At 38.5% G+C, this 22,546-nt stretch overlaps 1 protein-coding gene across 2 annotated transcripts in view; it reads right to left on the bottom strand.

Annotated features, from left to right (window-relative positions):
- Window positions 1–3,297, bottom strand: part of pax7a (paired box 7a) — an 84,431-nt gene extending 81,134 nt beyond the window's left edge. For both annotated transcript variants that reach the window (XM_017704910.2, XM_017704912.2), the window contains exons 1-2: window positions 2,828–3,297; window positions 586–821 (exon numbers count right to left, since the gene is read on the bottom strand). In XM_017704910.2, the coding sequence (XP_017560399.1) occupies window positions 586–821; window positions 2,828–2,912 (321 nt within the window). In that variant the 5' untranslated portion in view covers window positions 2,913–3,297. The remainder of the gene's footprint in view (window positions 1–585; window positions 822–2,827) is intronic.
- Between the last annotated feature and the right edge of the window lie 19,249 nt (window positions 3,298–22,546).

Here is a 22,546-nt window from a genome sequence, read left to right as displayed (position 1 = left end):
TATAACAATGTATGATATTATAGTATTGCAATATATAATGTATAATACGTATTACTGTACATTTACAAAACTTATATTTCTGGTTATGTATCAAGGTCTCTCTCTCTCTCTCTCTCTATATATATATATATATATGAAATTACAAAAATCTGAAAGTCGGAATTTTGTAAGTGCTCTATAAATTGTATGAATAGTTTTGACTAAAGTAAAAATCCAAAATTAATCATGACGTAATGATGTTCATATATCGCAATATTAAATATTTAATATTGTAGTATTTAGTTATGTATATATAATGTTTAATTATGTTAAACATTACTGTGTATACCTAATTACCCATATATATATATATGTAGAGAGAGAGAGAGAGAGAGAGAGAGAGAGAGAGAGAGAGACCTTGATACATAATCAGAAATAGTCCAGTAAATGTACAGTAATATCTCTATGGCTCCTGTTCACATCAGAACGTCTTCATTCGCTGCGATGAAAACTCTGATGAACAGATCCATGTGTTCTGTTTGTGCGCTCCCTCTCTCCCCCTCCTGCCTAGTGAGGGGCGTAAAGATGCCCCCTAAGCGCGCTCACCCTGGGCTTGCTCCCCCCGATGGCCCCCGGCCGAATGGAGCCCGTTTCCTGGTAGCGGCAGAGGATTTTGGAGACGCAGCCGTGAGACACGCGCAGCTGGCGGGAGATAACGCAGGGTCTGATGCCGTGGTGCGCCATCTCCACGATCTTATGGCGGATGTGGTTGGGCAGCGGCCTGCCGTTGATGAACACCCCGCCGAGCTGGTTAACGCGGCCCTGGCCCAGAGGGGTCGACACTGTCTCGGGACAAACACACACACGCGCACGTGCGAATTCAACACCTCCACCAGAAGAAGAAGCTCAGAAACGTTTATCAGTTCAGCTTCCGGCCTTCGACTGACTTACAGGGAAAAGTGATTTACAGAAAAAGTGAAAAAGCGCGTCAAATGTTTGGTAAAACAACAAATACGGACTGTTTCTGTTTTTAGAGGAATTATGAGTTTAAAACAGCGCAAAGCGAACTAAGTCAGAGGCGGCGCAGAGTCAGAATCTGAATTCTGAATCAATTTGTCTGTCATTTTTATTCTTATCTGTAAAATAAAGAAAGAAACAAGTCATTTTGGTTCTAATTTTGACTTCAATGCAAGTTTTTTTTTTGTAAATGAACGAGAAAAATAAACTTCCATCAAAGTTTCACAACAACCATAAGGTTCTGTTATAAACACACGTATTTTAAGGCCAGGAACCATTCAGGAACCTTCGTTTAATTACACACTCTCAGCAAAACGGGTTCTATACAGCACAAACAAGGCTCTGTAAGAATAGTGGAACCATCTGCAGCACATCGTCCATCATTCCGAAGAACCCTTTAATCACGCAAAGGGTTCATGCGGTTCTAATCATTTTCCTTACTAAGAACCCTTAGAGAACCTTCTTTTTAAGGACGCCCGGCTGGTCGCTGTGGAACATCAGTCTCTAATCGACCAACCTGACAGATGAAGAGCACGCGCCCAGGTTCACGCTCTAAAGTTGGACTTTGTTTTATTTTCGTGTTTTATTTTGTGTTTATTTATATTTTGCTTGGTGCAGCTTCTCCTACACACCTCCCTCATCTCACACCCCCCCCCCTTACATTATAACATCATTTCAATCTCTGAATCATGAAATAAACACTTTCTGTCAGCAGGACGGCGGCGGCTGCACTACAGTAACGGCTGACGGGTACACGTGAACGTCAGCATCACTTCTCCATCAGGGCTCGCGCCACACTCTGTAAGTCTTATTTGTCCTGTCTCCTGTTCTCATGTGAAGCACTCACACTCCACTACCCCCTCCCCAAGCGCCCCCCCACCCCACCCCAGCCTCCCGTTCAACAGCCCCTGAAGATGCTGCACCTTTACACCTTGATTATTCGCAGTCATGCAGTGCAAATATTGGCCTGATCCTTTGAGCGTCTGTTTGATTTCAGCAGGACTCTTCAGTAAATCCCGCAGCTCGAGCCGCAAGCTCGCGCCGCAGCACTCGCGAGCTCGAGCGCCTTTTCCCTTCAGCGCCTCTTAAGCACGGAACCGTCGCTCTCTTTGGGAAGATTTCCCTTTCCAGCGCCTGCTTGCGTGCGTGTGTGCGCGGGTTATTTCCCTTCACCGCGGCCTAAAAGACCCGGATTCTGTCTGATCCAAACCAGCGCCACTTGTAGCAGCTTCACCGCGCTGTTGTTTATTTGGGTTTAATGGCTTCAAACTTTCTTAACTTCTAAAAGGAGTTTTTCTCCAAACTTTTTAAAGGGCGTTTTAAATGTTTCATTTCTACCGAAAGCTGGCGTGCAGTGTTTGTCTGGTTAAATAAATCATCAGGCTTTCATTTCGTAAAATTCAATTCCCTGATTTATTAAAAATAATAATAATAAGTCGCCTCATAATATTCGCCCGCATTTTAGCCGCTTTGGAAAATAATGAAACGAGCTGATAAAATTCCTGGAATTCCTGGCGCTGCAAGTTGAGCAGATACAGTCGCTGCTAAATGTTCTGTGCGAAATCATAAATTGTAAAATTATTTTAAAATAATTTCAACTTCAGATAAATATTTAAATTTGGTTATATATATAAATATATAAAAAATCTTTATGAAATAATAAAAAATGGACATTTTCCCCATAAATATTATTAGCAAAAATCTTATATATATATATGTATATATATATATATATACTTTTTTTTTTGCAAAGTCAAAAACATCTGATTATAATTCTGTAAAAGTTTTGCAGCCTTTGAAAAGTCTTTGTGAAGAAGTGCTGAGAGTTTACCTTCCAGGGGGAATCCAGTGCGGGGGTAGTTCTGGCCTGGCGCTGGCCGGACCATGCGAGGAACTGTTCCTGGTAAAGTAGCCATTCCAGCTACTCCCAAAAAAGCGGAAAAAATGTGGTGAGTCAGAGACGCGGCGGTCACGCAGATAACTCCAGCCTCGCCTTCACAGAGGATCTACAGCAGCTCCAGCCTCTCACAAAGAGAAAAACAGACCAGAAAACGAAAGTCCAGCCACAGCAGTGGACACTGCGCCCAGTGGAGCGGGGAAGCGAGGGAGGCTGTGATTGTTTTGGTTTTTTTTTGTGATGAAGGAGAGTCAGGAAGGAGTGGAGGGTGCAGGGCAGAGGTTAGGGCACCACAGCGCTCAGGACAGCGCGGTAACGGTGTGTGTGTGTGCGGGTGAGAGTGAGTGAGGGGTGTGTTAGAGCTCGTAGCTGCTCCTGCTCGTGGCTGGGGGAGTTAAAGTGGCCCAACTTTGGAAAAAGACATGGGGGGGCGGTGGGCAGCTATTGGCTTTAAGAGAGAGGAGGCGGGGCCTAGGAAGTGTCGACCAATAGGATTAAAAAAAGAGAGGAAAAATCATCTCACACACACACACACACACACACACACACACACACACACACACACACACAGGACCCGCTGGTCTCCCACACAGTTCTAATCAGGAAATGTTAAATGGCGTTTTCATTCATGACTGATTGGACGGCAGAGCGGCCGCTAACCGGGTTCACACACACACACACACACACACACACACACACACACACACACACACACACACACACACACACACACACACACACACACACACACACACACACACCCACAGGGACGCAAACACACACACTCACACTATTCGCATATATATATATATATATATATATATATATATATATATATATATATATAATATTATATTATATTGTAATTGTAGAAATTATTGTATTGTAACTTTATTATTATTTATGGTTATGTATGTATGTGGCGTGTGAATATATTTTTATTATACTGTGCATTTATATGCAGTACAATATGCTGCACTACAGCAATAATAATAATAATAATAATAATAATAATAATAATAATAATAATAATAATAATAGCGTGTGTATCTCACAGCTGCAGCGGTCATAGATTTTTTTCCAGACTTTGACCCTTTTCTACAGCCAAATTGACCATTTCCTGGCCTTTTATTATAATAATGATTGGCTTTTTAAACACCCAGAGCTCAAACTGTGAGGGCTGCATAAAGCCACGAGCCACACCGGCACATTTCCAGCACTTCCCATCAGCCAAAGTCGCAGCAGAGCTAACATCACAGTGTAAACGACATCATTTCCTCTTTAATTCACCGCTTTAAACAACACCAATCAAACGAAGCGCTGAGTCCAGACCAATGAGCCATGTGTAAACACGCTATGACATGGCGCAGGTGTAGCTGGCGCACGAGCTCTTACCTGCCCTCACGCCATTTACATCAAATCACGAAATCACGAGTTGAGAGCGGTTCAGATTTTGGCAGATTCCCATCGCGCGCCACAGCGTCGTGTGTGCGTCACACGTGAACAACTTTGGCGTTAGTTGACTCAAACTGTAAGTTTCTAAAGAAACAGAATAAAAAAGCGCGAGCTGCACGTGTTCCTTCGTTAAATCAACGGTTTATTCCTTCTTCCTCCCAGTAACACCAAGGCACGTGCGCGGATAGAGATCTTTGAAACATTTGAAATATTTTCTCTTATTCGCGTGAGAATCAGTCACGTTGCGTGAGCTTTTCTGCAGTCAGTCTGCAGACACTCCGCCACCTGTACAGCATGTTTACTAAAGAGGACCTCAGACAGAAAAGGCTGTCATTCTGTATCACTCAAATAAACGGTTCTTCTCTTTACATCTACACGCCTCTCAGCTCCCAGACACACGAACAGGTGTAACATATCAGCCAAAATGCCAGTTAAATCGTTCCTGATTCATGTTAGTGAGGGTCACTGATGATGTCCAAAGACCATGTAAGGTAGAACTGACCACGGTCATTATTAATGTGGCTTAAAAAAAAAAAAAAAAAAAAAATATGTACACATAAAACTATGAACATATGCATATATGTAATTAACCATATTATATATATATATATATATATATATATATATATATATATATATATATATATATATATATATATATATATATATATATATACACACACACAAAAATACATTTATACTCATTCATGTACATATAGATAGATAGATAAGGTGTTATTATATTATTATATATGGGTAATTGCATGCATGCAGATTAATTATATATATCATTATTACATATAGGTACTTACATGTCAATAATACATATGGAAAATGTTATTATTACACATACATACTTACATATATATGTATATATAATACATATGGGATACATATATGGGACTCTGTGTCCTGACAGTGTATAAAAACAAGCCTGTGTGTGTGTGATCTCCGTAGGAGCTGCTGTGAATGGGACGCCGGGTGTCAGCAGTGCTGTGGAGAGCTCTCCTGGTGGAAAGCAATTTCACAAATAATTTTTTACAACAATTAGGGAGTGTGCAGGGGTGAAATGGCGATTTCACATGCAGATGCGCTGGTGGGGGAAGACCCTGCACCCGAGCACGCGGCTCTGACCCTCAGAGCCCCAGCTTTGGTCAGAGATCCACACTGCGCCGCATTAACGTCCGGCATCAGGCAAATGAAAGCTCAGCTCAGATGCCTTTCATGAGAAACCTGCCTGTCTGCCTTCTTCTGCACGTTTATGAAGCTCTGCAAAGGAATCTCTCTCTCTCTCTCTCTCTCTCTCTCTCTCTCTCTCTCTCTCTCTCTCTCTCTCTCCCACTCTTCAGAGCCTGTTCTTTGCACACAGTAAAAGTTGACCCAACAGAAGTGTTGAATTAACTTCCTTCATAGTTAAGCTACATATGAAGTGATCAAATACATTCCAAAAGTGAATCAGGAGTTTATTCAACATCTGAGGGCTATAAAGTGGAGACACAATCCAATACATTTGAAGTTCAGAAGTTGACTGAACTAGCACAAAGTCATTACTGCCACCACTGTAATTACATTGTTATTGCCATATCATAACAACAACAGCATCAATTAAAATAACAATAATAGTTTTTACACCACCTGAAAATTCAACAAGGCACAGAAATAGCCACTCAGAATAGCTCAAGATAATATACAATTATTCTGATACTATCAGCACAGTGTAATGCCATTGCAACATTGATATAACTTTTCATTTATAAACAGATTGGGCTGTAGATAAGACCGCCGCTCCATCTGTCTTTCAGAGGAGCAGAAATAAACCTGCTCTTTTCATAGCTCAGTGATACCACAGGCCTAATTGCTTTAATTGATTCGAGACGGGCTGTGGTGTCATTATCAACCCCAGTTTCCAAGGAAAACCATTAAATAATTTGACTTGGGTGCAATCTGCCTCCAACAGTCAACACTCTGGCTAGTTTTGGCTGTGTATGTCCAGGGAATCAGCTTTAAACATTGCTTGGCTGGTCCATTTTACACCACTGACCAACTCAAATATTTGACTGATTACATCCAACAACATGGACATTATGACATTTCCAACTGCACACATTAGAGGCTTAACAAATACTGTCTCCCTCCAGCGACTACTATTTTCTCATGAAGAGAGTTTAAAAGAAAAACGCTGCATGCCTACAAATGTACGCAAAAGTTTGGGTACCCCTAGTCAAATCACAGGAGGATATATTTGAACACACCTCTGCACATTTTAATGCACAGCTACTGTTTATTTGCTAAATTTAACATAATTGTAAAAAAAAAACATGAAATGTGCCATGTGAAAAAATGATAGCACATTTACGTTTTATTTCATACTTTTAAATATGTTAAACTCAGCTAAATTGCGGAAATATTTAAGTGTTTTCTCTGTAGACGATATGTGAAAACCGCATCACCACACATTTCATGGGGGGGGGGTGTAATTTTTGCAGGCGACTGTGTTTAAAAAGAAATATGGCCACTAACAGGTTATAAGAGTTTAACATTTCTTAAATAGTTATATTTCACTTCTGTTGTTATTCTATAGGCCAGATTACAGTAAGTAAAAGAGTGTTACTACAGGTCCTGGTAAGAGGATGATTGTAACCTATAGTCGAACGTATTAAGCATGTACAGACGTTGTTGGCTCAGAAGTTGTTAGTAGACAGGTAGAAGAAACGTTGGGAAATAAAATGATCTCCAGTTACAGTTTTTGTTTGGTCACAAACTAAACAAATATGTTACAATTGTCCTCTGTGTACTCTATGAGCTTCAAATGGGACATATGGAATGTCATTTACAAGCTTCAGATGTCTGCATTTAATCTAGAACAGGCAAAAAATAGCAATGTACATAAACGCTGTATTCACTGTATCTACCATGTTATAATTCCTCTGGCTAAGGACTTTTCCATCTATCCTCTGCTGTAGTTACTTTAACTTATAGCAAATATACATGTTATATAAATATGTTTGCAGAATAAATCCTTGCTCACATCTTTAGCTGTACAAACTGTACATTATATATATATATATATATATATATATATATATATATATATATATATATATATATATATATATATGTGAATCTGGGCCATTGACATGACGTGTATTTTTTTATGTGTAAATCTGTTTCCGCCAAAAAAGTGTTTAATAAATATATGACATATCAAATTATTCAACAGTGCCTTATTTATATGAAATAACCTTCAATGCATCCATACAACATTTCTTTTAGTTTGTTTTTGCCTCCAAGTATCTAAAAATGTCAGGTGGTGCAACTGTTCAAACATACATGTTGTTTAAGTAAATTAGTAAAAATAGGTAATTTAGTTAGTTTAGTACAAAATTTAAATTACATAGTTTGGCATATTTTTGTTTAAAAACTCCTAAATACTTTGCAAAATAACTCATTGAAAAACTGTTTACATAAAAAATGCAAGTTTAGAATAAAGCTTTCTATGTGGATGCATGTTTAATTTGAAATTAGTCTGAAAAGTCAGGTGGCACAACCAATATTTCAAATGATGTGTACATATACACACACACACACACACACACAAACACACACACACAAACACACACAAACACACACACACACACACACACACACACACACACACACACACACACACACACACACACACAAACACACACACACACACACACATATATATATATACCAGTAATCAGAGTTTGCCACTGTCTTTTGTTATGTCTACAGTTTCATAAAATCTCTTTACATTAATTACATTACTGTTTGTTTCCTTCTATAAATTTACCATTTCAGAAATGTTTTCTTTCAAGAATGGGCTCACCTAAGACCACATTCCTCTGCATTCTCCTGACATGATATTTCATTCATTGAGCACAAAACCAATTTATGCTTATGAGCCAGAGCCTTAAATGATCCAAAAGGGACTGTGGGTTTGACTCCGAACTAAAGTCTAACGATGTTCCTCAAAGTTACGTTATGCCAGCTGTCTCCTGAGTCAGTAAAGCCAAAGATGGACCCCGGTTGAACTCTTCTGCCAAGTCTCTATGGCCCAGCACAACCCAGCACACCAGGCACAGATTGCTATGGCGGCCGCTGAGGGCCCTCCCTGTGGACTCTTGTTAACTTGCTGAGGCACGCTCACATCTGCTGAGAATTATGTCAAATGTGTTATTGCTTCCTCACCAGAATTTTATCCGGATGGCCAGTGTGGCAGCGTAAGATGTCATGTACGAGCAGAGGGCCCCTGCTTGTTAGACTTCACACTTTCATTAATGACAGGGAGCGAGGTCAGAGATACACATCTTTATGATGCAGCACAGCACATGACGATGTTGTCCAAGCCTGGCTCGTATAGCGAGGGAGGAGGACTAGGTAGATGTTCGGAAGGTTATTCAGGAATAGCGCTGTAAAAATGTCAAGACTTTTCCTGCATAGAAATGAAATAATATATATGAAATAGTGCATGTTAGCCTAAAATTGTAAATATTTTTATAATAGGTTTGCTTAAATTCAGTATGCTGTATTTGAAAGAGCACATTTAGTTACAGTACATTTACAGATTCTGGATTAAAAAAAATAGTTTGAAACTAACAAGAGACATAAGTAAGAGCAACGACTGACCATCCCTGCCCAGAACATATGTCATCACTGTCCAAAACATTACGTATCTCCATTTTTAATTTTTTTTTTATTACCTGCATCATTGATCGCTGTAGCTGTCTTTAATATTGTGTGAACATTTCATGATAAATGGACCAACAGAAATGCTCCCAAACTACTTGGAATCAAACCTCTTCACATTAACTTAAAACTAAGAATGTTTTTGTCTTGTCTTGTCTCGTGTAAAATCATTATTTTATAGATGGATGTTTTTCTTTGGACAGTGACAATATAGTCATTTGTAGCCACTTTTAGATTAGTCAGGTTTTGCAGATTGTTGACAAAAATGTTATTCACAGACTCAGCACCTCATGGCCTGGCCTGTAACTCACTCACTCACATTTATCAGACTGAAGATTCTCCACAAGGGGGTGCTATTAGCACTATATACATATATATATATATATATATATATATATATATATATATATATATATATATATATATATATATATATATATATATATATATAGTGCTAATAGCAACTTTTGTCATTTTGCCACCTAATTACATCTACTCTGGAAAAAGCACAGAAGCACCAGCAGTGGAGGTTTAAGTGCCTTTCCAAAGGGGGCAGCTGAGTATATCCCAGTCAGGTCTGGGATGTGAACCCACAACCTTCCAGTTGTTGTGTAATCAAGCTACTGTAAGCATGGCAGCAAATTCAATGCTGTCATTTCAAACCTGCCTTGTTTTGATTAGGTACCACTTCAGAATTCACTGTCCTTACACTGTGACTTTTTTCACATGTAAAAATAAAAATTCTACTCTAAATCTCAGAGCTGTGAACTATGATTTTTCAAGTTCAACTGGATTTCTCTCCATGTTCTATAAAACTTTAGCTACTACTCTCACACATAGTAATGGCTCTGAAATTACAAGGAAATGTTTAAGATTAACAATATTTTATCAGGTCTACGTCTGTTTCAAAAGGTATTGATTTAGCAGGGGGCTTGTTAAAAACTGTACAAGTACTGTAGAAATACAAAAAGTAATTCATTATGTTTTGTTTGGAAGCAAAAGGGAATACATTTTTTTAAACTGACCAATGCAAAACTGTCCACCTGGAATTTTTCCTCCATTATGTCTAAAAAGCTCTTTTACTGAATAAGAATTCAAGCAAGTTTTGATTCCTAATGTGTGACCAATTTTGTGAGAAAATAAACGGCACTTAAGGTTTAAGTTGTAGATATGTCACTGGCTGCAAACACCAAACATATCCTGACCATAGATCTCTGTTGTCGGAAGAAAACCTTGTATCTCCAAAATGATAACAGGAAAAGTAAAAAAACATACTTTTTTTTTATATTTAATATTTAAATTAAGTCAATTGAACCAGATGTTTTTCCAAGTCATTTTGGGTCATTTCTTTTAGTCCCTTCATCATGAAATTTATATACAATGTAAGCGGCAACAGGTATTTCCAAATTATGTCAGAAACTGACAGCAGCAAGATATATATATTTATATATATATATATATATATATATATATATATATATATATATATATATATATATATATATATATATTTAAATGAAGTGTATGCATTTATACAGGCAACATTTATTAAGTGACTGGCCAAAGACTCCACCTCTGCTTGAGGTAGCTGGTCATGAATAGTGAGGAGAACATCTATTCAAAGAGCTCTGAAAAGTTCTCAGCACAACTTTGCTTAGTTTGTGGCAGACAGTCTGCTGGAGATACACTGTACATTGCTTTGGGCTTTCAGTATCTGTCAAAAAATGATCTAATATTGTCTGGATGGTCACAGGAGCAAAAGAAATGTATATCCTCATAATCATGGTTTCCATAGTTAATTACAGAATAAGATGATTATCTCCACTATCCCAAGAATGTGCATTAGCATGCGTTATACATGTTAGCTTATTGCCCCCTAAAATTACATCAGTTTTATGCAACACAATTTTATGCATGAACTTCTTCAGCTTTAGAGTGATACCTGTGCTGTTTAATGAGTTTCTCAAAGTTATACTCTTCATTTCAGTGCAGATCAGTGCAAGTATGTGTGTCCGTTGAACATTTCAATCATCAGTCTGTGAATAATTGAAGTGGAAGTTATGAAATGTATTATATACTTTTGTTTTTAAGAAACTGCAAAGAATTCTGCAATAAGGCTTTGCATATTAAGGCATTTTCCTGTTCCTTAATTAAGCTGCATCAATGTTTTTGCTGGTTGTCAATGATACAATAAAGAAATACAAAAACACAATGACTGAAGTACGTTTTCATACATAACTGTACAAGAAACCATTAAACCATTAAAAAGGGACATCCATTAAAATACTCACACAATAAACCAAACAAACAAGCATATTTACTTTAAACGAAACAAAGGTAGACAGTCCAGCGCTGGAACATGTGGAGATTTCCAGCGCGATAAACAGCCCAACTGCACTGCGGAGCAGACACAATTTCCCTGAAAATAAGTAATTGCTCTGACCAGTATTGCATGGAAATTAAAGCAGTATCAAGATCCATTGACCCGAATTAAGACCCCGCTGGGTTCCTGATTACCCCTTTTGAAGTCCTTGCAGGGGGGTTAAATGGTAATTTTCACAAAAATGAGGCAATTCTTAAAAATCACCCAATCAGACGAGAACTGCTTCTCTCCGTAAATTATATCACACCATCTGAAAGCTGATACACCTCTATAACCGCTGTAGGGATGTTTGTGCTCTTCCACACCCGTGGCTGCCTGTGTCAGTCACACAATCCTATGTAACATCATAAGAATAATAATATCTTTTATTTCACGAACCCAAGGTCACACCACAACAGATCAAAAACAAAGAAATGAACAACTGAGGCCAATAAACACAGTAAATCCAGTGACCGTGAGTGTGAAAGTCTATACACTGAGTTAGACTGAAACATTCCAATAGAGACGTGCACACTGAAAAAAGCACTGCTCTGAATTTACTTGATTCAAAAGTGTACAACAGTTACACATCAGCACAATTCTTGTCAAAAGTAACTGTCAAAGTAATTGTGTTAATATACTCTTGTTAATATGAAACCAACACATTTTAATCAAATCCATTTAAAGCAATGTTTTTTGCAGTGTAGATTAAAGACCAAAGCAAAACAGATGTTGTTTAGGGGGCAGATGATGAACTAATAGCTATAGCACTGGGGAATTTCACTGATTCTTCCACATTTCTGCATAATTGTAATTGTAAGAGATGTAAACAGTCATTTATAGTGGTTTGGCGTGAATCGTATAGAAATTTAACAGCTCAGATTTCTTTACAGAGGTGGATATAAGAACCAGATGTTGCAAATAACAGCCAAATATACTATCCAAAATGACCAGTGAACCTGCATGCCTCATCAGAGTTTTTATATGCAATGCTGATGATAGTAAATTAAAAGTATATTAAAAAAAAAAAGTTTTCTTTGGGTGTAATTTGTCCTTATAGCACTCTGCATGTACTCACCACCAATAAAACGCTTCATAACTCTGAACATATCCCGATTATAGATTAAGACTGAGATGTTTATGCTCACTCTATTCAACAATCTGATGAAAATCTCTGTGTACATGCTCGATACAAGCAATCTGATCCAAACTTACACGCATGTGTAGAGAACCACTTAGTGTAGACATTACCATGACAACGAGCATCACGTGAGTCCAGTCAGAGTGAGATGAGCAGCAGGGAGCAGTGCTTGTGTTTTTAATTGCTTTAAAATGATGTCAGACTCAAAAAAACATACTTATTAAAGAAGGCAGAGAGGAAGACGCCATGTTCTAAGACACATAAGCTGGACGTCCGTCCCGCCACCGTCTTTTAAAGATCAGAGCATAAACTTCATCTCCTCTGCAGACCAGTTTCTGCTCCGCCGTGTTGAACGTTATAAACTTTCACTATGACATGACGAACATGATCAGAAGATACTTAAATTTTCCAATTGGGAATGTAATCTGATTCAGGAGTTTACACGGCTATTATTCTTCTATTTAATGGATTATTTACTGGATTACCCACCTCATTCAATCGGACAGAAATTGTATTCCGAATGGCCTCAGTCGGACTAATCTATTCCAAATGAGGTGTTTACATGGATGTATTCTATTCTGATTGATTTATTAGTCACATTATTAACAGATTATTAGGTATGTAAACGTGGCTATCGATGTATTTGATAATCTTAGGTCCCTTGTGTCTTAAAACAATAAAAAGCAATATCATATAGTAATACCAACTCATTAAACATGACTATAGAGGAAATGCAGCTCATCCAACCATTCTCTCTTTGAAATGACTGATGGTCCCTTTCTTAGGTCTGTTCATGCTGGTTTTGGGCTATTTCCCATTTGTGCAGACAAGCTGGCCTGACCTTTGACCCTTTCCTGCACACACAGGGCCTGGACACTCAGGTCACAACCCAGTGAGCAGGTCACACTGAGTTAAGTGTCCTCCTCAAACACAGGGCCGGGAGCTCTTATCTGTAATGAAGTATGACTATCCTCGGCCGCCGCTGTCTGGCCTGAGCCGCCCCGCAGCTCAAGGCATGCGTCTTAAAAGAGAACGGCGAGAGCTCATCCAATCTACCCGTCTCAGAAAAGGCCTTTTATGTGCATAAAGCCTTTTAAAGTGAATGAGGCTGATTTGTTTCTGCACACCTCCAGGCCATGTCTATGTATATAAGCCCACCTGCAATGAACCAGTCTGGATTTCTTGGGGCGAAAACGTCTCTGCTTTATGACTGAAGCCAGGTGTGTGTGGATTTGCAGCGTGCTTGGAAATTGGCTCTTAAGTGGTATTGCAGATGTCAAAGAGGGTGGTAAAGTGATAAACTGATGGACGTGTCGAACAAATTAGAACATGAGGATGGACACAGGCCTACTGGTGACCACTGAGAGCTGCATATTGAGTGGACAAGTGCTTTAGATACTGTAACAATTGATATCTGCCCTGAGCCTCTGAAGTCTACTGTTATAACAGTCATTTTGCTATATTATTTTTCAGAATAATTCCATCATTACGGAATTAATTTCTTAGTGTCTTAGTGAGTTATGAAATTTTTTACATTCACATTTGCTGTTCTCTATTGTTCAGGACTATGCCCAACAACAGAAATTTCACTTAAATTAGAATTTTTGTTAAACATTTCTCCTCTTGTAATCTTCACTTTGAGTTGATATTCCCTGTTTATATCAATAAGAAATAATTAAACAAAAGACCCAAACTATGCATTTCATGGTGTTATTACCATGTTGAGCCCATGTGTCAAGCACAAGGCCTGCAGGCCAGATCAGGCCCACCACAAAAACCTGTCCAGCCCGCAAAAGTATTCTAACTTTCTATTAATATTAAAAAATTACAATCCCCAGCAGGCACTGCAACGTAATGTACTCCGACTCTTCAACCCCAAAAACGGTCTATGGTGCAGCAGTTACACCTCAACTCTACACAAATCCACACCAGTCATATCACCAAAATGCATTTCAGCCAATATAAACCCTGAATGTCAGCTCAGCAGCTCAGAAACTGAATCCAAGTCTTATAGAACTTGCAGCAAAGAAAGGATGCCAGGTGTCTAGTTCAAGCAAACAGGTAGGTTTAAAAGACTGAGCTCCAGTTACATTTTGAATATTTCAAGTATCTGTGTAATATTTCAAGGTCTACTACAAATGTCTGAAATAAAACTCTGGCCCACAGATTTGATGAGATTTTTTAAAATGGCCCTTTTACTTGTTGAGTTTGACACCCCTGATCTAGAACTTAGAAAGGATCCATAGCTGTATGCAAAAGTTTTGACAGCTTGAATTACCTAGGTATTTTCTAGGTAAAAATAAGTCAATACATCCTCTGTAGAGAACAAATGTCTGCACATGTTTACTGTTTATTAGCTGAATTTAACATATTGGAAAAATATAACATATAAAATATGATCTGTGCAAAAATGGCACATTTAATATTTTAGGTTGTATATTTAATAAGTTAGAGAGCCCAGATCCTACATTTTTTTTGTATCTGAGGTCCACTTGTGACATTCGTGTTGTTTTCTGTACCAAAAACAGTCTTAATTCATGTCAACATGCATATTTCCAACCTCTCATTATGCCTCAGACGCCAACAGGTTGTTTTTGATACTTTGCCTTCAAGACCAATTTATGTAGACAAGCTTTGATTTGATTGGCTGCGTTCTTTTATGTTTTGAGTATGAATGGTATGAATAGGTGGAGCTAAACTGCTGTAGGTTGAATAGGTTGAATAGGCGGACACACTCTTAGAAAAAAAGGTGCTAAACTCTCACTGGGGCAGTGCTTCTCTTGGTGCTGGGGTGGTTCCCTCAAAGCTACATCTCAGTACCTTTAGTCAGGGAACACAACTGTACCATAATCCACTGAAATGATGTTCTCTTGTTGTACTGTTGTTGTGTCGACTCCACACACCATCCCGTCTCCAGGCTTTTCATTTGGTTATGAAAAGGTACAAATACAAACTTTTCACCTGGAAAAACTTATTTAAGGTTCACAATCAGACCTTAAAGCCAGTGCTGTACCTTTGAGGGATCATTTACACTGTTTGTACCTTGGTTTACCACATACTGTCAAAAATTCTGAAGTAGTTATGTATGCTGATGATGTCACTTTGTTCTGTGCATTACCAACTTTATTAAGAGATATTAATATTAAATATTGAGTTGCAGAGCATTATGAGATGGGTGAGAATGAATAAATTAGTACTGCTTAAAACTAAATGCATTGCATTTAGCACTAGGAATACTCTTGTTACCTCTAATGAACTCAACTTGTTTGTGGACTGGATATCAGTTGATCAGGTCACTAAGACCAAATTAGAAATTGATCAAATTAGATCATTTATTATCCTGGTCTGATCATCTTGATCATATTATCTCTATGATGGGAAAAGGCATTGCAATCTTCTGTTATGGTCGCTGTATTTCGATCACCTGTTTTGCCATACCTGGAGTACTGTCCAGTGGTATGGTCAATAAATATCTAAAGAAACTTTAAATTGTCCAGAACTGAGCAGCCAGATTGGCTCTTCGTTGTTCTTTCCGAGCTAATGTGTGTGAAATGCAGAAACGATCATCATGGCTAACTGTGGGGGCTAAACTGAAGTTTTCAGGTTCTTGCCATGAGCATAATACACATCAAAGGAGTTCTGGTCAGCTTGAGATGCTCCACAATCAAACTGCATGAAGAGAACCGTTCTTCATAGGACATTTTTAGCTTGGAATAGGCTCCCTATTGACATCTAAGTAGATTTTCTTTCAAAAAGCTACTGAAACAATATTTGATGAACCTCATATAGATGCTATTGTGGTATTGTTGATGTTTGGTTTTAGTGCAGGTTATTATTGGTCACTGATTCTCTTGTCGAGTATTAGATCTATTCTTGAGTTTTGTTTGTTTCTGGTCTTGCTTATGATACAGGATGTTTGTAAACATGTTTGCTTTATTTTTATTGTGACTGATCTTGTGTGGAACCCAGGAAAACTAGTAACCACTTTGTGGAAGCTAATGGGGATCCAAATAAAGAATAAAGAATGAACGAAAAATGTACCTGCACAGAACCTTTACATCTAACCGTGTATGTGAATTCAAAACAGGCTGCAGTTTAGTTTCCATATACAGACTGAATGGACTAGTTTTTAACCTTTTGCAGCGTCTATGTACTACGTCAAACTCTTTTATTTAAAAAAAGTGAGGGAAACTCTGTTTACCATTGATCTGGACCCTTCAAACACAAACACAAATGCAAATAAACAGAAACTGCGCACTAAAATTAGCAGATAACTGTGTTCTCTGAAGAGGATTAACGTGTTAATGTATTTTCACATATACCAACATACATGTATATCAACATAAAATGTGACTGGGCGTGTTCAAGGCAGCCAAACCGCTCTGACTCAGACACTGAAAATATCTGCACATGTCCGAGTGGCAGCTTTGCTTTTCACTACAAGGGAAGAAAAAAACACATTTCCATTAAAAGACATGTGTGAGACACTTTTCAGGCTCTACAGCATGTGATGGACTTGCTTTCCTGCCTTTAATCGGTTAAGACACCCTTTTGCTGTGGAACAAAATGAAGAGAATAAAGTCTCTGTTCTGTCAGTGATGAAAATGTTTGTCGAAATTAGTCTCAGCAAAAAAGCCGCGTCACCAGAGCAGATAAACGGATCATTTGATCTTGACCATGTGAGACGTGTTCAGAGTAAGCTTCCTGTGCATGCATTTATATTGATTAGGTTACACTAAGAGTCAAAGATGAGCTGAAACCAGGACTTGGTAACATGGTTCAGATCCTCACATTTATATTGACTGTTTAAACTTCAGGCATATTACTGAGTTATTAAAGGGCCTACAACACCAACGTGTGTGGTTGGTTAGTGTAGTGGGTAACACCTCTGCCTTCTACACTGTAGACTGGGGTTCAATCCCCACCAGGGCAAGCTCCCTACACTATACCAATAAGAGTCCTTGGGCAAGACTAGTAACACCACCTTGGCCTACCTGTGTAAAAATGACCAAATTGTAAGTTGCTCTGGATAAGAGCGTCAGCCAAATGCCAAAAAGAAAAGATCAAAACCAAGGTTTTCCCTGTTTTGTAAACATTGCTAAAGTTTCAAAACATAGCATTAAGCCCTGACTATATATATTTACATTTACGGCATTTGGCTGACGCTCTTGTGCAGAGCAACTTACAATTTGATCATTTTACATAGGTAGGCCAAGGCGGTGTTAGGAGTCTTGCCCAAGGACTCTTATTGGTATAGTGTAGGGTGTTCACCCAGGTGGGGATTGAACCCCAGTCTACAATGTAGAAGGCAGAGGTGTTAACCACTACACTAACCAACCACACACACATATATATATGAACGCTGAGCTGCAAAAACAGTCTGTTCTGGATTCACTGAGTCACACATTTTATTGATGCACTTTATTTGTGTTATTATATCTTCTACATTAACTGGCCACTTTATTAATATCCCTTGTCGAGTAGCTGCATTCTTGGTGTCAATGGTCAGTTTCTGACCAAAGAACTCCCCTTGACTGGATATTTCTGGGTGGCTGTCCATTCTAAACCTAGCAGTGACACCAGCAATGCCACAATATCTCAGACACTCTTACCAGCACCACACATGTCAGAGTCACTGCTGTACTGAGAATGATCCACCAGCCTAGTAACATCTGGATAACAGTGTTTCTGTGGTCAGAAACTGACCAACGATGAATGCTGTAGAGATGGACTGACAAATTGTACAAAAACAGATGGGCTACAGTCTGTTACTGTACATCTACACTCTTAAAAAAAGATGATTCTTTAAGGGTTCTTTAGTCAAGGCAACAGTTCTATTTAGAACCACGAGTTCTTTTTAGAATCATTTCACGGTTAAACGGTTCTTTGATTGCAAAATACTTCTGCAGACTAATATAGAATGTGACCTATTTAGTTCCATAGAGAACCTTTTTGAAAATGGTTCTATGTAGCACCAAAAAAGGTTCTTCTATTCTTACAAGCTTGACGCTGTAACAATAGAAGAACCCTTCCTTAACTGGTTCCTTGCATGGTGAAAAAGTTCCTCAGATTGATGGAGAATGTGTTGAAATATGGTTCTATAGCTTGACACAAAAATAGAAGGATGCTTTTTGGTGCTATATAGAACCATTTTCAAATGCCATGAACCAAGAGTTCTTTCTAGAACCATTTCCTGCTTAAATGGTTCTTTGCAGGGTAGAATGGTTCTTTAGATTGATGGAGAATGTGTTGTACATGGCTTTTGAAAATGGTTCTACATAGCACCAGAATGGGTTCTTATATTTTAACGATGTCAAGCTATAGAACTATCTTCAAACAGTTCTACATAGAAGCACTTACAACATATTCTCCATCAATCTGAAGAACCTTTTCACCCAACCAAGAACCATTTAAGCCAGAAACGGTTCTATGAAGAACTTGTGGTTAAATGAAACCATTCCACTTACTAAAAAACCCTTTGAAGAACCATTTTTAAGAGTGATGGTGAACCTATAGGGTAGGGTCTTCTAATAAAGTGGTTAGTGTGTTCAGTGCTGTACAGAGGTCAAGGACAGTTAACAGAATTTACAGAAAAGAAGCCTCAACACTGAATATAACCTGTTTTTCAGTGTTTAGTGTGTCCACTCTTTGCCTTTTCTACAGCTTCTTTTCAGGAGACTTGCTCAACTGTTAAAAATGTGAGGTCAGCTCAACTCAGAATGATCCGGTAACTGATTTCATGGCTTGAGTTGACTCAACTTGAGGACTCCAGAGGTCACACAACTCAAACTTCTTAAATGAGTCAAAAGTTCTCATAATTTTTCAGTTCTGCACCTCATTTTGGTAAATAAAAATAACTAGTTTTTATACTCAACATCCCCACTATCCAGAACTCTTCCCATCACACAATCTTGCCAGACATTTTTCCTCCTGGGGACACACTTACAGATGGCTATGGCATCGCTGGGGCTCAAACTCACAACCTCCTGTTGGGATGATGGCTTGATCCACTGTACCACTCAGGAACACATGAAGCAACTCAGATTTTGTGTCTACAAATGTTTAATACACTGGAGAAAATATCTGTTGTTTTAACGTAAAGCATGGCGTCATTTCATGTGGTGCGGCTGTCTAAGAATTCATCCCAACATCAGGAGGTTGTGAGTTTGAATCCCAGCAATACCACAGAGAAATTGAGTTAAAAACACATTCAGTTTTGTTTATCTAACTGTGATGCAGACCTAGAAACAGTAGCTGGGAGAATTTTTGACTCAACTAAGAAGTTTGAGTTGCGTGAGCTCTTGCGCCCTCCAGTTTGACTCAACAAAAGCCAGGTAATCGGTTACTATATCATTTTAAGTTGAGCTGACCTCTCATTTTTACAGTGTTTCAGTTTTTCATTACACTCTAGGGTGGACAGTCTATTGTCATGAGCAAATCAGCAGCTTTTTAGTTTGTTTTCCAAATTTCCCCTTTTCCCTTTTCTCAGTGAGGTCCTTCTTGACAGCTACACATCCTTTCAGACCCACAGCACTGAGTCGGCTTCTCACAGTGGAAGGATGGACAGCAACACCCGTGGATGTTTCCAGACCTGAAGCCGAAGTGGAGCTTGAGTTTTCAGTGCTGTTTATCTGAAGGGGACAGTGTTTGTGCTCTACCAGTTGTTGTGAGCCTCTCTGTATCTTTTAATCATATTTTAGACTCCAGTTTTGTCCTTTATCTTTCAAGTCCTTATGCAAGTGGATTATCTTAAATCTAATCTCCTCTGAAATTATAAAAATGAAGGTTGTCCTCTGACTTGTGTACTGAAGTCGTGCTGCGTTTCTAGATGTTTTCAGACAGTGTTTGTTTTAGTTATATGGTGCCTGCTTATTCTTATGGACGTTTGATTTGTTTTGGTGGCAATAAAACTTTAATTAAGGAGTTAGATCATTAGATCTAGATTAGATTAGAGCCATATGCAGCTGATTTGTCACTGTAAGTGTAAGCAATAAACATTACATAACATTAGATACAACGTTACATAACACACTCGGAGTACAGACGTCTACATAATACTGCTAATGATTTCTAGGTAGTTGTCAATTGAAAAATCCACATTTTCCACGTATGATGCTGCTCTGAGTCTCTCTCTCTCTCTCTCTCTCTCTCTCTCTCTCTCTCTCTCTTACATTCATTATTCTCTAGAGCACCTGGCTGAACAAAATGCTCAGGGTTCACTCAAACTGTCTAAAGCAAACGTGTAAACGTCGGGGAAGCTAATCAAACTGAAGATGGTTAAACGGAGGGAAGCCTTCATTATCTTGTTAGTGATGAACATCAATCTGCCTCGGCCCATCCGTTTTAATAATCCGACACGTTAAATGGACATTTGGTACAGAACTGGTGGATAAAATGCTGCAACAAACACGGCATGAAATGCAACACAGGATTTGACAAAAAGGCCAATTACACTGTGCACCAGTCCTGTATCCTGACCATGATGGAAGCATGGACCCTCTCAGGCTGAGTGTGAAACATCACCTTTAATGTAAGTATTTACAGTGATTCGGTTCTATGATTCGGGGATTCGGGGATCTCTCAGTTACCTTCACATCACGCCCTCAAGCTCTGTTACCTTCCCAACGTTTAAGAGGTTCATTAGAAACTGCAGGAGTAAATCCAGTTGTTTCTCTTGAACCTCAAATGTCCTCAACTGAGGAACCTTTCTGTCCTCCAGTGCATCATCTGGTCATCTGAGCATCTCTAACAGGACTGTCACAGGCGATTAGGGCCAGAACAACTTGTCCTGGCCACGCAGAGAGTATGGGGTGTTGATCACAAGAGCGTCATCCACAAGTGCAGTCAATGGACGTTTTTCAGCTGATCCTGCTCAGCCGGTCCACCATGTAAGATTCATTTGATCTGCCGTGTTTCTCAGTGAAGTGTCCATTCATTCATGTGCTTTTATTGTCCCCCTAAAACTGAGTGTAAAGGCACTCATCCTGCTTTTTTCCTCCAGATACAGTCATTGTAACATGACTGAAGCTCGAGTGTGTGTGTGTGTGTGTGTGTGTGTGAGAGAGAGAGAGAGAGAGAGAGAGAGAGAGAGAGAGAGAGAGAGAGAGAGAGAGAGAGAATGTGTGTGCGGGAAAAAAATTACTGAAAGATTCAAGAGTTCAAGAAAGAAAGCAAGAAAAAAAGAAGAAAAGGAAAGAAAGAAAGAATGGCAGAAATAAATAAAAAGAAAAAAGAAAGAAAGAAAGAAAGACCAAATATTTGAAGAAAGAAAAACTACATGAAGAAGGAAAGATGTAAATAAACAAAAAATGAAAAAAGAAAGAAACAAAAATCACTGAAAGACAGACAGACAGAAAGAAAGAAAGACAGAAAGAAAGAAAGCAAGAAAGAAAAAAGAAGAAAAAGAAAGACAGACAGAAAGAATGGCACAAATAGAAAGAAGAAAGAAAGAAAGGAAATATAAGTAAGAATGAAAGAAAGACTAAACTACAGACTAAAACGAACGAAAAAATAAATAAAAATCACTGACAGACAGACAGAAAGAAAGAAAGAAAAAGAAAGAAAGACAGAAAAAAGAATGACAGAAATAAATAAAAAGAAAAAAGAAATAAAGACCAAAAATTTAAACAAAAAATAACTACTTAAAAAGAAGGAAAGACGTAAATTAACAAAAAACAAAGAAAGAACGAAAAAAGAAAGAAATAACAATCACTGAAAGACAGACAGACAGACAGACAGAAAGAAAGAAAGAAAGAAAGAAAGAAAGAAAGAAAGAAAGAAAGAAAGAAAGAAAGAAAGAAAGAAAGAAAGAAAGAAAGAAAGAAAGAAAGAAAGAAAGAAAGAAAGAAAGAAAGAAAGAAAGAAAGAACGGAAGGTCACCTCGGTCTCTGCAGCGGCGCCGCGTCGCTCGGGGCACTGGCGCCCTCTGGTGGCGGAGCTCCTAAACCGCATGCAGCTGAATTTCTGCCCCGTGAGAGTTGAA

The sequence above is a fragment of the Pygocentrus nattereri genome, chromosome 21, assembly GCF_015220715.1.
Source record: "Pygocentrus nattereri isolate fPygNat1 chromosome 21, fPygNat1.pri, whole genome shotgun sequence".
Classification (NCBI taxonomy): Eukaryota; Metazoa; Chordata; class Actinopteri; order Characiformes; family Serrasalmidae; genus Pygocentrus; species Pygocentrus nattereri.
Note: the sequence above shows the minus strand (reverse complement) of the source record. Positions and strands in the feature narration are given on the sequence as shown.